The sequence below is a fragment of the Larus michahellis genome, chromosome Z, assembly GCF_964199755.1.
Source record: "Larus michahellis chromosome Z, bLarMic1.1, whole genome shotgun sequence".
Classification (NCBI taxonomy): Eukaryota; Metazoa; Chordata; class Aves; order Charadriiformes; family Laridae; genus Larus; species Larus michahellis.
The window spans coordinates 10,596,299-10,612,392 of record NC_133930.1 but is presented as its reverse complement, the minus strand read 5'-3'; the positions used below and the strand labels follow the sequence as shown (position 1 = coordinate 10,612,392).

The following is a 16,094-nucleotide window of genomic DNA, read 5'->3' as shown; positions in this document are numbered from 1 at the left end:
GACCTTTCCTGCTAGGCAGCGCAATTCCAGGCTGCTCCTGGCTAATGGCCACCCTTCTCGGAGACTGGGATTAAAGGCACAAAGCAGAACTAGATCCTAGATCCAAGGTAGGATAGCCAAGGTGAGATACCCTGGGTGCAGTGCTGCCAAGTCAGATAGTCTTCTGTCTTATCCAGAGCCTCGTATGAACTCCAGGCCCATGGATGTTGCAGCTAATATGACTCTGCAACAACACAACTAGAGTCACCACAGCAGCGTCTAGGACAAGCTAGGGGTGGGATGGAAAGATCCCACTGCACAAACTCTTGCCAAGTCCATAGGAGCTTCTCTACAGCAGGAGAGGGTCTGACAAAGGACCTGGCCCAAGTAAGCAGCACTCCCTAGAGTGAGAAGCCTCCCTAGAGATGAGCTGTCGCTGCAGAAACTTCACCACATGAATAAGAAATCCAAGTATGGCCAGTGTTTACACTCTATCTGGTCATGCTGCACAGGAAGTATCGGTGCCTGCAGATATCTCCATCCTCTTACCCTCAGTTAGGTGCCAGGACACAGGTGGGGTACTCGCAGTTCTAGGCACCGCTCACCCCAGCACTCCATTGAAGCTGTGAATGTCACCAGCACCCTTGCCAGGTTTGGGGGCACATACACAACTTCACTTGTGGAAAACAAGTCAGGGGATGTTTAGCACTGAATGCATTCATTTCATCCATGCAGGTCCTTCGTTCGGTATATGGGAGAATGGGGAGAAGCAGATCCATGAACAAAGGGCCCAATCCTGACCCTGCCTGCAAGGGAAGAGCACCAACATTGCTTTCTGCAGCCTGTGGCATCCTGAGCTTCCCAGGGAGACCAGCTGTCCCCGTGAAGAGATTTGTATTGCTTAGGTTGGGAGAGACAAATTCACAGCCTGAGCCAGTGTATCAGTAAAATGAATTTTTTGCTATAACATAAAGGTTAAACTGCAATAAAGTTGCCAAGGCATCAATTCAATGATAGAGATATATAAAGGCCATCTTTTTGCTGGAGTAATTCGGCCAAACTGCACAGACTTTCCAATTTATACCCGCAAAACATACAGCCCATGGTGACAGAGCAATGTGGCCTTACAGTACAAAACCAGTGTTGACGGATAGCTATGTGCCCTAGCTACTCGCCAGGCCCAAATTAACCACCTGAGGTACTAGGATGGATGGCTAGGGGCAAAAATATAACTGCCATCATCTCAATATTAGGACCGGTCTAAGTATTTCATTACCACATCATTACTCTTGGAGACGGCCTCACACAGTGGGAAAATGTTGATTTTATTTAATTGGAACAAAGTTCTATTGGCTGACCCTGGGCATATTACTATAATTGATTTTTTAATATCAATATAAGTATATAACCACTTTATTTTATTGCTTCTTTATATCTTGGAGGTTCAGAACCAATGTCCTGATGTCAGCTTGTACAAGGGGTGCTCTGATCTGGAGTGTCATCTCTCCATCCCCAGAGGTGCACTGGTTAATAAGCTGATTTCACATAGAGCGTGTTAAGTGTTTTTCTCCTGGCACGTGCAAGCTGCACACCTGCACTGATGTGGTCAACACGAGAGCAAGCAGGAACTTGCATGCATTTGCAACACCTACCTTAACGAAGCAGGAGCAGCACTGAGAAGAAATGAGCAACTCATGCCCAGAGATATACATGCCGAGGGCAGGAATGCATAGGAAAAAAACCTGTGCTTTCCTCTCTGTCCTCTGAGTACCTTCATCCCTGGAGCAAGAGAAGCAAACTAGGACTGCAGGGAGGTTTGGCTTGCTTATGCTAGAGGTTAAGGTGTGGGGGGGTGGCCCCCCAAAAGCACCTGTGCTTAGAGGATAGGGCCCACATGCATTCCTGGTGGGTTTGTCAAGGCTGCAGTGAGATGTGCAGCTGACCCTCAGCATCTGCTAAAAGCCCTCTGATTTGTGACTTAACATCAGCTATTTGCATAATTGCGCTGTAACTGAAAGATTTCTGGCCCTGTCGCTCATAGGGTTGTAGTAGACCTTAGGGGGAGAATGAGTAAGGTTTCCTCATCTCTGTTGCTTTGTGACTTCTGTGTCCTCTGTAATCAGACCGAGCAAAAAGGAATTAATAGTTTTAGGGCCTTGAACTACCAAAATGACCCTGCCATCCTGAGGCATGCAGCTCAAGCAAGCTGCAGCCAACTCAACTTGTCACCATGGTGGATTCCTGCCAGTGGGGGATTTGCAGCTCCCTGACATGCTTGGCCAGAATTGGGATGACCCGTCCCCATGCTCAACCCTAATCTCCCTTGACTTTCTTTCGGCTCAAATCAGAGCAGTGTTGCTCCCAGCCTCTCACCTTGCCATCAGTGGTGACTGCAGCAAAGACCGTGGAGGAGTAAGGGGACCATGCAACATCCGCTACAGCAGAATTCAGGTCATAAATAAACATCGGAGTCCTGTAAAAAAAGACGCAGGGAGAAATACTCATTTAAACGTACTGCTCTGGAAGTGAAACATCGAGCTTTGATGATGCAGCCTGTGTTGCTCCAGACCAGCTGCAGAAGTGGGAGATGGGGTATTTCTCTATGTCAGATACCAGCCAGGGTCTGAGCCAAAGGCAAATCAAAGCTAGGCATCAACTCAAATGGGTTGGGATTGGTCCTGCTGCATTGAGAAGAAAGGTAGCATGTTTCTTTCTTTCTGAAAACATTTTGAAAGCTTCCGCTCAACACGCATGGCAAGATGGTTAATAATCTCTGGTTAATCATCATATGGGAAAAAGGGATTTTTGGCCTCTGGACTTCTGACAACAACATTGGATATTAGAGCAGTATTGGCAACAGGAAATATTTGACTCTGACTGATTTACAACAAAATCAATTTCCTGATTGAAACCAGACATTCCTCAACCACTAATCCTGAACTTCATTATGTATTTTTAAATATTCCAATTTTTTTTTTGCCTCTCTGGCTCTGAGGAGGTATCTGGCCCCTTGAGGCCATAAGCAAGTCCCTGACATTTCTCTGTAGCATTGCTCCAGAAGAATAACCCTGCCACAGTAGGTCCTGCCTGAAGAAAGCCAGGTCCAAAGCAAAGCAGTCAGGCTCTGTGCTGAGCTGCACTGTTTGGCAAGTTCCTGTGGCAGCCGATGCTAAATCTTATACCTCATACCTGGGGAATACAAATCTGAGTCATCGGCCCCCAAAAAAGAGACAAGAGAGCAATTAGCAATACCAACACCTAAGAGGGAAACTGAGACTGGGGTATGAGCAGAGTCCACGTGTGCAGCTGGCATGTCAGGCTGGACCTCCCCATCCATGCCAAGACCCAGCATGACTTACTTTATGGTGTGATCCCAGATCTTGACTGTCCAGTCAGAGCTGCAGGAAATGAAGACTTTCAAGTGGTAGGGATTCCAGCTGACTGAGTCCACAGCCATGTGATGGGCCTCAAACACATCCAGAAACTGGCTTGAATAGCATTTTGAACACTGCAATGGAAAGAACTAGTCAGTAATCAGAGCTAGACCTTCTTCTCAAGTTCATATTCCTGCAGAAAGATGCCTCTGAATACTTGTACAGCCTCCCAGGCTCTTCTGGGCTGCCTGGGAAGAGGTGGCTGGTACCCAGAGATGCTACAGAAACTAAACAATTTAGCACATGCTGTTTCACCCCACTTGCAGGCAACACCGAGGTCCCCTCTGCAATACACAGAGGTAGGAATTGAAGCTGTCTGGTTGGATTTAAAGCCAGCGCTAGGCCCCAGAGCCCATTCTCCACTCCATTGCCTTCCTGCCAGCCCAGGCTCCTGCTGTGCCTCTGTAAAATGCTGTCGGGGAAGGCAGGGGAAAACAGCTCTTGTGTTGCTCAGGAGCACACAGCACAGCGCACATTTGAAGTGTTACAAGTAAACCCTCCAGTAACAGTGCTCTCAGCACAAGAATGACCTATCCGACCCTTTGGTTCTAACCATTTTGGGAACATGGTGAAAGTCGCTTCCCTGCCATCACCCTGCAACTGCCTGCTCTGAGAGCCTGCCTTTCACAAAGCTTTGCAGCTCTTTCTCTTGTGACACTCCTGACTTTCTGGAGAGGTGTGAGAACCACAAGAGGCTGGCCAGCACTCAGGCACGTCCCCAATGGGCAGGTGGGCCAGCCTGCACCCCAGGCAACAGCAGCATGCACAATGGGCAAACCCTGCACCTACAGGCAAGGGTTTGGTCAGCAGCATCACAGCTGCAGGTGCTGCTGAATGGCAAAATGTAGGATGAGTGCAAGAGCCGGAGGACATTTGGGAGCCTTGGAAAAGTCACTTGGTGTGTGAGCTCTTGAAGCGGGGCAGAAATCACAATCCACTTGTCTGCACGAGCAGAACACGTGACTCGATCCAGACCCTGTCAGTTCTGTGCACACAGGAAAATGAGGTTATCCTCCCCAAACCTCCTCCCCTCTGGTGGGACTGGAGGCTTCCTTCGTTCACAACAAGGACCTCATCTCACAAGCAATGTCCTCTTGGTTGTGTTGTCACAAAGAAGCTTTATCCACACAGCAGGTTGGGGTCAGTTTCAGGATTTTCTGTCAATCTGCCTCGGTAGTCACTACAAGGACTTTTCAGCACCTTTCATTACTCCCTAAGAATGCAACAGCACATCATCTGCCCAAGCAGCAGGATTTCTGCAGTGTTACATGACTTTAATTCTTGCAAACCGAAGCTCTAGCTAATCATAAGGCTTAACTGTTTATTACACATGACGCTCACTGTCTAGGTAGTCAGACCTCTTTTCTTCTCATGCCCTTGTGCACTGGGGCAGGTACTGGATTGAGGGTGCTAAACTATTCACACAGCAGCAGCTCCTGCATCCCTGGGAGGCTTGCTGTGGTAGGAAACAGAAACAAGAAAGTGGCTGGTGTCCCACTGAGATTTACTGACAGTGTCTATAGCTTGCTAATAGTTTGGTGCATACTCAGTCTCTGAGTTACTGTCCCTGTGTGTAATTATGGGACTGAAATCTCCTTATGTGGCATGTTTCATAACTTTACTTCATAATTCTTAATGTTCAGCCACCAGGAAAATTGGTAGTTGGCTTGTTTTGAAAGTCACTTTGCTGAGAAGAGACAGAATGGGTCACAAGTAATTAACACAAGAGAGAAGCTGCTTTATCCATCTGTCCTTCCAAGTATGTGGACTGAAGGTCCCTAATACCTGACGACTTTGAAGAATGAGATCCTAACCAGATTTGTCTGCATACAACAGAACTGGAATGCTTAGCACTCTGTTTCTAAAGCCTTGTTGGGGCTGAGCCCTTAATCAGTGCAGCTCTCTAGGCACTGGTATGGGAGGCCCGTCATGCTCTGGGATGTGCTGATCCACCACGCTGGCTTTGCAGTCTGCAAGTCTGGCAGTGAAAGGGATCTATGGTATTCCTATGAAATCAGCAGTAAATAGGGCTCTGTAGGTCAGATATCCAGCTGTGTCCCTTGTGAGAAATGAACCCTGCATGCCTGCTGTAGCCTAAAGCCATACACAGTGCTCTCGAAGTGCCTGCCAGTCGCACACCATGATCACCCCAACCTTTGGTATCATCTCTGATGAGCAAGACACGGCCATGTTCTCCACAAGATGCATTTTGAAGAAACACCAGAAACTTCAGAAAAACTCAGAAAGTAGTATGACTTTAACAAATAAAAGAGTTTCTGAGCTAACTAGAACTGCTGGCAAAGTCTTCCCCTACTATTCACTTTAAAAACCCTACAGTTATTAGACACATGTCAGGATGAAAACAAAACCACTGGAAAATGTGATGCCTAACTCCTGACAAGACAGCTTTGAAGAGGATGAGTAGATTCAGGGAGCAGGAATTTGTGCAGCCTGTCTGATCTTCTAGAGCACTGCTCCAATTTGCTGAGAGTGTTTTTCTCCTATTTAAATGGTGGTAGATACATCTGAATAGTAAATGGTATTTTTATGATGAGACAGGAAAGCAAGAATGCGTCTATGGCAATACAGGAAACCAGTACAAAGATGACGGGTGACAGGGCTACAAAATACAGGGGAGGAATACTGGGAGGAAAGGAGAACTCCAAGGACACAAAACTTACAAATAACCTTCATTAACAGCACTTCAGTTTATGCTAGACGTTAGCCTGACACAAAACTCCTCCGCATCCATGGGGAATAGATGGTTATTAGTGTCCTTAAAATGTAGAGGGTTTCTTTAGTTCACTAACAGAAACATTGTGACTCTAGGCAGTACAGAAATAAAAAAAAAGAATAATCTTTTTCAAAGGAGGTTTGCATCTAGAGACAGGAAGAGTACTGCCCAACGCTGGTACGCCCTGGCAGATCAGGACACCCAGCTGCTCTTCAGAAACTACTGACACAAATGTGTCCCATGTTGCTGTGGACAGCTGTTACCATCAACACCAGAGGGTCTCCTTGGTTTTTGCTCAGTGCCTTCTTGTAGAGAACTGTAACAGAAGTGCTAAGATTTGTAGAAAGGCTTACAAATAGAAACAGAGGCATGTGAATGCATCAGGAGAAGCAACAGAAAAAAGTAAAAGAAAGAAGCTGTGTTAATTGGTGGCAAATGCAGTCAGTCAAGTGACAAGATAACCAGATGAAACAAATAGAAGCCCCAAAGATAAGGTGGCAAGAAGATGAGGAACAGAACTCAAGCCATAAAATATCCAGACAAGGAAAACAACTGACACAGCAAGACACAGCAGGACTGGACACTGTGGAAAACAATCTCTCCACTACTAAAGGGTCACAGGAAGCCAGAGCCTGTCCAGAAACCAGTTTGTCATCATCATTTAAGGAAAACCCAAGAGATGTGATAAGGACTCAACCTCCAGCATCCTTTGTCATCTGTATAACCACAAGAAATTCTGCCCTGATCATACAAATACAAATGTCCTGGTGCTTAGTATGAAAGAATGAGTATGAGTGAAATCAGTTTTGTTTAAAATTAGAATCACCTTTTCCTTCTATGCAGTCTTGCACTGAGTTTTATTATATTCATTTGTTACACTCTCAAGGAAACTGCCTAAGACTGAATCAAACCCCTCTCTTACATGAATATGTTCAAATCTCATCACAATTTTTCTGTTGAAGCCCTGTTTATTCAGATGTAATTCTGACCAAAGAGTTGAAGCCAGAATAATGTTTCAATATGAATCTCAGAGACCATACTTTTTGATACCAAAGCTGAACAATTCCTAAACAGCAAATAAGATATGCAAAGAGGCAGTTTTGCGTTACAGAATCATATTAATGCAGAAACAGTTTGTCCTTTACGATAAAGGGCAATAGATAGGTCCGTGTGTAATTAAGATAATGATTTCTTGGCTTCAGAAACACTATTAACTAAGCCATTTAAAAAAATTCACCGTAATTGTTCTGCAGCTAGAGAATTAACATATTATCATGCTATTTGTGGGCATGCCTGGTCTCTGAAAAAGCACCTCTCTGAAATTCACTTTTCAATGTATTTAATAAATAATCTAAAATTCGTCCCATGAGGAGAGCAGCCCATGTTTGATCCCTGACTCATACAGCATGTAAGGAGTCTGTCCCTCTCACTCCACGTGCAGTGGCAAGGGCACAGAGATGCGAGCAGCTCCCTCCTGCTCAGTGCAGCCCTAGGACCCCAGAGCTGCCCGAACAGCAGTGGGAATGTCCCTGTCCTCAGCATCCGAGAGGAGCAAGGCTCTGGGAGGCAGTCCACAGGTAGTAATGGGTTCCAACGTGCAGTGTTTCCATATAGGGTGTGTTGAAGGTGCGTTGTAGTCCTTCAGAAATGTTTGGAGCAGCAGTTGACCCCAAAACTTTTGAAACTGCTTGTAGCAAGCTCTCGGGGGACACTAAGGGTGCAAGCACTCTTCCCTCTGTTTTTGTGGATACTGTGGAGGCCTGCTTGTGCTAAACCAAAGATTTCTCTTCCCTGTGTTAGCCCATACAATCTGTTGGAAGATTGCAGCTTCCTGTTCATGGGAACACCTGAGCTTTAAAGGGCAAGGTTGCACAATGTGAGTGTGGTCACACTTTTCACTAAGGCTCACAAATGCAGGAATGTTTTGTTGCTTACCAGTAACCCCAAAATCAGCCTTAGCACAAATAAAAGAGAAGATTCTGTATAACGGTGTCTCTCTGGATTTGTCCACCCAAGAAGTGGTTAACATATCTGCATGGCTTGATGGCTGGGATCACTTCTTATTTTAAAACTCCATCCTAGTTCTAGTTTCACTGAAGATCATCCAAGGCAGGAACACCTACAGCTTTGTCAATGCAAACGCTGCCAAATTCTGTTCCTATCCACTGCTCCTCTGCGATGGATTTTCTTTGCTATGTAACTCAGTCAGGACATCAGCCTGAACATTTCTTCTGAAGGGTAACTGACGGCACCTACCAAACATTGACATCCACTGTCATACTCACTGGCATCCATCACTCACCTAAGCACAGAGGAAGTTAAAATATGTGATTAAGGAATCACTGTCTTTTGATCAGCTAGACACAACTGTACCCAAACAACTTGCAGTACAATACCCAGGGTACCAACTTCCATGAGTGACCAACCAACTCACAACATCAGCCCATGACTGAACAGATGCTTTGTATACTGAAAGCATCAACAAAAAGCCATTGCACCTACCTCACTGCTCATCACCCATCAGCCCAGCCCCCCCAACTTCTCCCACCTCCCTTCTGCACCTGTCTTGTCCAATGCAAGGGAGCCCTACTCAGAAATCCTCCCTAGATACTTCCTGGCTGAGGGAGAGATTTCAATCAGCATCATCCCTCTGGAAGGGATACATATTTGTTAAGTCTACCTTGCCTAAATGATTGATATTGATTTCAAAATGTGATTTCCTTTGGGTTCTTTTTATCTGTTTTGTTTCTCTTTTGCAGGCAGGACATGGGGAAGGAGCTTACAGCATCCTCTAGGGATGGCTGGATGGATCTGCTCTGCGTATAAGCCTTCTGCTGATGGTCCACCCCCTACACTGGAGGGCTGTGGCTACAATATTAGCAAAGCCCCAAAGCCAGCTCGGAGGAATGCTGTGCAAACAAAAGTTATATGAGTAAGTACTGGCTTTATATTCATGATTAAATATAGCAGAGCTCAAAACTTCATATTTTTAGCTTGATTTCCTAAGAAAACACAGCATCAGTGTCCTGCTGTCTGCTTGTCTCTTCTCCCAAACAACTTTTGACCTCACTGGCAATTTCAGACAAAGCTAGCTGTACACAGGACTTGGCAATATTAAGGTCTTACACATACTACAAAAAGGGATAGCCGTAGACTAAAACATCTGGGCAGTGCCCCCACCCCGGGAAGGGCAAGCAAAGCTTGGCTGCTGCCCTCACCACACCAGGTGGTGCTGGGCATCAAGTCGTCAGGCTGCAGGAGGGCACTGGAGGGGAGGTAGTCAGCACTGTCTGCAGAAATCAAGGTTTATGGCATGGAGGTGGGATCACTCAGCTGGTGACTGCAAGCAGGTGATCAGAAGGAGGAAGGATTACAGTAGATAGTGAGGAACTGGAGATAGGAGGGCAAGGAGGGTAGTGGAACTGGGGAAAGCATATGGGATGTAACTGTGGAAGGGAAAGGCTGTGGGACACCAATCTATAGGAAACAAGGCTTCATTAGCCTCACTGCTCACGGGATAACAGGTCTAAAAAGGAAAAGGGACGAGATTTTTCCTGCCATTTTCCCATAGTCATGAGGACAGAGGATCAATGCCTTTTAACTTCTGCTCTGATCATAGTCAGCACCTCACATGCACAGCTGCAATCTGCAAAGCATTCTGGGATGCAGTTTGCATGAGAAACATTTCTGCAAAAAAAGGTCTTAATTGGGTCGCTCCCTGCGACCCTCTGTGGCTCTGTGCTGGTCTCAGGCTCACCGCAGGGATGCAGGGGCAGGACCAGGCTCTGAAGTTGTACTTTGTTACTGCCTGAGCAAACAGTTAAGATGATGAACCTGAAAGACAAGCACAGGTCAGGGGATGTAAAACAAGGGACAAAGGAACCATTCTTACCTTATAGATCTTTCCCTCTTCAGTACCAACAAGAAACAAATAGTCTATCTTTTTGTGAAAATCAAACGATGTCCCGCAGCCTGTTAACATAAAAAAGGTCCGTCAGACAGGCAATTGGTTCATCCGGCCAGCACACGCTCCCTGCCTATGGTACACACACACTACCAGCATTTTCAGAAGCAATTTATTAGCCAGAAGCTCCCAAAAGAAATTAGAGACACCCCTTCTACAAATCCTTTCCAAGCTGTGCCTGTCCCCAGGACTTGCCATTTGAAAAGCCAACTCAGAGAAAGGGGAAAGGGAACTGGAAGAACTGGAAGGGAACTGGTAGAACAGATTGGTCTGGGATTCACTTTGGTAAGAATTTAAAATGCCTGGTGTAAATGTAAGAATTGTGAGGACCAGGCCTACCTCCTATTGGGGAAGAACAGATCTTTTCTGTTTGTTTAGCATTCACAAAAATATAAATGGTTTCCCATGGACAAAAGAGCCCACCACATCATACCTCCCTGTGCCCTTTTCATCCTTAGCTCAGAAGCCATTTAGCAGGCTCTCATCAGTAAAGCCAATAGCGAAGGATGTGATTTCGGAAGAAATCTTCTGCCAGGCACAGAAGGATCCCCTTAACTTCAAAAGCCATGAATTGAGCAACATTGTGAACTGTGTTTATAACAGGTGTCAACCACAACAGGATGTGACTCCCTGAAATTTTGTGGCTTCTGCTCCTGAGGCAGATGCAACGTCATCCAAGAAAGCCAATTCACACGGTGGTGAAAGAAAACTTCAGCAGGGTTCTTGAGCAAAAGATGGGATGTCTGATGAGTGCCAGAGCAACCTGGGGCTGTTGACCATCAAGGACACCCAAGGCAATCAGACAGAAACAGGAACAAGCAGACAAGCTCAGAAGCGCATAGTTACAGAGAACTTTCTGCAAAGGCAGCTGTCTTAAATGTTATGTCTTAAACGTTAACAAAATGTAGTCCTCAAAGGAATTGCTAAGGTCATTTCAACCCTGTAATACTGTCTGCATTTTTAGCATTTAAATAGATTGTTAAATATTCAAGACAAGCCTTTGAAAATCCATTTCCCAGTAACACTAACAAATAATCCCAAGGCCCCTGGGAGTTCTGCAGTGTGCTGCTTTAGCTAGTCTCTTGCAACCTATATGGCAATGCAAACCTTCTCACAAACAAATTGTTCCGCAGTTACTAGCCTAGAAACACAGCAATCTTTAACTGCAGAGCAAGTGCCTTCTCCAAACCCAAGCCACTTCACAGCAAAAAGCAGGTGCAGCAGGATGATTAGGGGATTCCTCAAGACTCTTTCTGTAATCCAGGATCTCCTGAGTTTACTCATCCCATCCTATTTCAAACACAGGATGGTCAGGATGAGGGGATTCAGCCTAGAAGAACTGCACTGTTTCCACCTTGTGTGGAAGGAGCCTAACATAACTCAGAATAGATGCTGTACTTTTAGAGACCCAAAACCCAATGAGGCACATCCCATCACTGGCTGGACAGGCTGAGCACCCAGGAAAGGGCAAAGGTTGCTTTTCATCTTGATTTGGGCAGTCCAGATCAATGTCTGGTAGGAAGAACAAAACTGACTTAGTATTTGACAAATACGGTTTACGCCTGTGCCTTGTCTGCATTGGGATAACCCAGTAAAATGGACATTTTTTTTTAATTAATATTCATGTTTTTCTGCACGTAAAGGCAAGATGTAACCAGCAAAACTGGACCCAATTAGTGGCCGTTGCTCCAGACAGACTTTGCCCTACTACATGATGAAAGCAAGGAGGCGTAACCCTTCTTTAGCTCCTTTCCATCTCAACATCGCACTACCAATTTAATTCCCCAGAATGACTGATTAGAGGCTTTGTGTCAGTAATTAATCAGCATGGCAAGGACTTGGGCTCCTACCAAGCGTTTGCAGCTGCAGCCCCTCTGGCCCCTGCATCGTTGTTCCCTCTACTGACAGCTTGATGACATCTGTATGAACCAGCTCATTCTGCAGGCAGAGGAGATTCCACATGAATAACAGGCTTTACGGCAACAATACAGAGACATTCAGTACTTTGAAATGGCAAATTTTATGGAGGAATTTTAAAAAGCTGTCCAAAAGTTGCTTAACGTTTCATGCTCACAATTGGCAACTTGCTAACATGCTGTTTTACATAAAACCCCCAGGAAACTGATGCTTTGGTGCACTGGAACTGAGAGCCACTAGTACATCACCCAGACACATGCCACTGACCTGGAAAGCTTTGGGTTTTGGGGCAACAATTTTGAGTGGAGGTTGACACTGTCAGCTTAAATCATTGTGTTAAGTGAAATCACCCTGCGTGGTTTAAGATGGGTATTGTACATTATTATAGAGCTAACTAAAACCCACACTAATGAATAGTAACTTACCACCTTGCCAGTTTTTGCTTCTTATCATCTTCCTATCATCCCCAGAGCAGCCTCAGATCCCAATGCTCACAACCTCACGGGCTCTGAGGTTGAAATAACAACAACATCTAGCAAGCAGCTCCCCAAGGGAAAAGTGCCCAATGTTGCTGTTATCAGCAGAGCTCTAAAGAGCTCTCATTGAAGGCCACAACATTGCTGTTCAAAGTGTCGTATGAACACAGGGCAAAAAGACTGTGTCCCAAAGAGTTTACAGTTGGGCTGGGAGACAGAAGACAGATGAAAATAGACACAATGTGGGTGAGTATAGGAAACGAAGAGAGGGCAAAGATCTGTTCTTAGACTAGCTTTGGGGATTAAAATACCACTGCAGAATGGAGTTGGTTGTGAATATAAGAATACCCTGGGGCTGATAAAAAGAACAAAGAACTAAAGATTAAATTAGTGAGCAGTGTGGGTTGAGGACTGGATGTTTTCATGAATCTGCAGATTTCCCACTGGAGCACTGTGAGAACAAAACATAACTTCTTAGCTCAGTGAATCAAGCTTTAGTTGGAGCTTCCCTAAGCCCACAGCAGGACTCAGGTGGAAAAAGATTCTGCCTGGCAAAGTCAATCCCAGGGAACTGTGTTTTAGGGAAGGCAGGAGAAGACCTTGTGAGCATCTGTTCAATACTGCAGTTCAGGGGAGACAGTGTTCTGTAAGACATTTTTATCATATTTTGGGGGTACAAATTTACAGAAGGATCAAGAAAGATCAAAAGCTATAAAATGATGTACTGCCTTTTCACTCATTTGCACTGCCGCATGCCCACGTGCCCTGGCCTATTGATGGCAGTTACTGTTCTCTGAGAGAGCAGCACAAATCAGGACAGGCTACCGCAGCCTGCAGTCCTACCTTCTGTTAGTGACTCTTCTTGCAGCATGTGGGTTATATCAAGTCAGATTCAGTGGGTAGAGGCAGGAGTGATGCTAAGAAAGGGGCCGTATATGCTGGTGTACGTGTGCAAGAATTGGACAGGGCAGTGCCCAGAGCACCCTGGAACAGAGCATACTCCGTGTGCCTCTCACTGCCCACCCAAACAGGAGTGCTGATGGGCTGCTGGGAGTGCAGTCAGCACATGTTGAGCAGGCTCCCAGGTCTGCCTGCTCTCCAGAGAGCATCCACCGTGTCCAAGCCATGGCTGGTGGCCACATGAGTGTGGTCTGAAGAGCAGCTTTGGAGCTGCCCACAGCTGATTATGTTTATATACCCAGTGTGTCTAGCAGAGGTCAGACATGTGATCTGGGCAGGCCCATAGATGTGCTAGCACACTTACTCTTTGTTAAAGTAGAAAGGGAAACCACATGAGATGATCCATCTAAGAAGGTAAACACCTTTCTGCAGCTTTTCTCTGAAGACGCCTCCCAGCACGTCCACCTGGCCTCTGTGGGCAGCTTCTGTAGCCTCTTGCCTTCACAAAGGATCTTACTAGTGCAGACTTCCCTGTTGTGTTGCTTTTATTTTGTACCCAGCTTTGCAGTCTGGAAAATGCATCTGTTCCTGAGGCTGTTTGTCGCCAGAGCCATTCGCGTATTCCTCTGGGTAAACAGACTGTCGACTGTTTGGCCTTCCAGGAATACTGAACAATAATATGTTGCTTCTGCCTAACAATTGTAAAGCACTTTGTAAGCATTAGTGGATTAGGCCTTCCAGCTGCCTGTTTCCCTTTAGTTGTTATTACCCTCAAGCAATGAAGGAGGCCCAGAGCTGTTCAGTAATTTAGCTCTAGGTCACATAGGAAGCATGACTGCTAATCAAACCTGGGCCTCCTTCAGACCAGTGAAGGAGAGAAGCAGTGCCAACTGATTCCTTGATGTGGCCCTGACAGCTCTCCTTTTTGATAGGCAATGTGTATGCCCAAGGTGTCAGAGTCATCCAGCTGCACAAGTCTTACATCCTTCCTCATCATTTTACACCTTCATGATGGCCCAAAACCAAGCCAAGATGATGGCCTAAGCACACACAGTTCATGTGCTGTCTCATGAAGTTTGTTCAAAGTGACTGTGCCCATTTCTAACAGAGACAGCCACCACAGTCAAGGCAGATCAACTGTCCCGAGCTAATATTTGACAACTCTTCTATCCAAATTTTGAGTGTGGCTTGCCAAATATCCAGCTGAAAATAAGAATGAATTTATTCACTTTCTGCTCTCAGCTGTGGAAGTGTCAAACAACTATCAGTATTTGAAGAAGCTTTACTTCTGGATAGTCCTGTCAAAAAGATTAACGAAGCTTTCTTTCATTTATTCCCTATTTGCACTACGGATTTGCAGAATAGGAGACCTCTGGAGTCTCTTCAACTTTATTCTAAATAAAACCCAGAGATAGCTCTTTTGTAAAACTGGAATTCAAGCAGATTTCCCATTTCTCTTTGCTGGGTACAAACCCTCAAATTGTAACAAAATGCCCTTTTCATTCTGTTTCTTGCTTTTCCTGTTGAATCTCCCTCCAAAGAAAGAAACTAGACAGCACCTAAAACTGCTGTTTTCCACCCCTGCCTGCTAAGTACATACTAGCTCTGGCAATTTCAGAGGTAACTTCACCTGAAAAAAAATCTTAAAATGGTGCTTTTCACATGGGTGTGGCCAAGTTTATAAGAGGAATGCAAGGAATAAGTAGAAATAAAATTCTGCTAAGCAGATGCAGGTCTTAGAAGTCACACCAAGGATGCTTAAGTAGATATATCTATGTGCTCAAGGGACAAAAAAACCTCAACAGCTTATGATGTGGGAACACAGTTAAGCACAGATGAATCACTGAAATGTTGCAAAAGACCCTCTACCAGGTGAGCTGCCTTCAGAGTCCATCTGCAGATTCTTAGGTTGTCCCAGTTGCATCATTTCTCTGAAGTAAGAGGCTTAACCCAGTGTTTCTTGCCTCATAAGTGGAGCAGGATGAGCACACTCGGTTACTGGGGCTAGCTGATAGGTGTAACCTGCCCAGTCACCTCAACTGGATGTGTTTAGCTGCAGGTGTGTATTACCCACTTCAACATAAGTCTTTTGGCCATTTCTATACAGGGGATAAAACATGAGGTGAGTGCTGGGACAATGTTAGCTTGTCCCTTTCTAGGGAGCTCTGAGAGCTATTGTGGGAGACGGACTTGGGACACACTTGCAGGAGGGATTTTTTTATCTACAGCAGCATGTATCAACCTAGGGAAGTTTATAAAAAAGAACTTAATAATCAATGCCATCTGCATGCACCTACTGTGTTTATTAGAAGAGGCTCCCACTCCTGAAGTGAACATAAGACTAAGATTTACATATAATGCTAGACATGAATCCCCACCCGTGGCAGCAAGGACTGAAATTTTCAGAACAGAGAAGACTTAAGCAGCTTGGTATAACAGTTTGAAAAAACGAGCACCTAAGGATGTAAAGAAATTTCTTTGCTTGCTGGGGAATAATGGGACAGCTGCTTCAAACTCATATTAAGAGCTATTCAATTATTTTTTAAGTAAAAGATTTTGAAATCTTCGAAATGCAAAATTAAATAGCCGATAGAAAAAACACATGTTGAGAATCAGAGACATAAATCTAAGGGTCATTTAGGGACATTAATCTTAAGTTTCTATCAACATATGTGTTCCAAAAGAAAAAG

General features: G+C 45.2%; 1 protein-coding gene across 2 annotated transcripts in view; it reads right to left on the bottom strand.

Annotated features, from left to right (window-relative positions):
* The window catches only part of DNAI1 (dynein axonemal intermediate chain 1), a 161,139-nt gene that overhangs the window by 44,024 nt on the left and 101,021 nt on the right, over positions 1-16,094 (bottom strand). For both annotated transcript variants that reach the window (XM_074570570.1, XM_074570571.1), the window contains 4 exons: positions 11,962-12,049; positions 10,040-10,119; positions 3,339-3,487; positions 2,353-2,452 (listed from right to left, as the gene is read on the bottom strand). In XM_074570570.1, the coding sequence (XP_074426671.1) occupies positions 2,353-2,452; positions 3,339-3,487; positions 10,040-10,119; positions 11,962-12,049 (417 nt within the window). The remainder of the gene's footprint in view (positions 1-2,352; positions 2,453-3,338; positions 3,488-10,039; positions 10,120-11,961; positions 12,050-16,094) is intronic.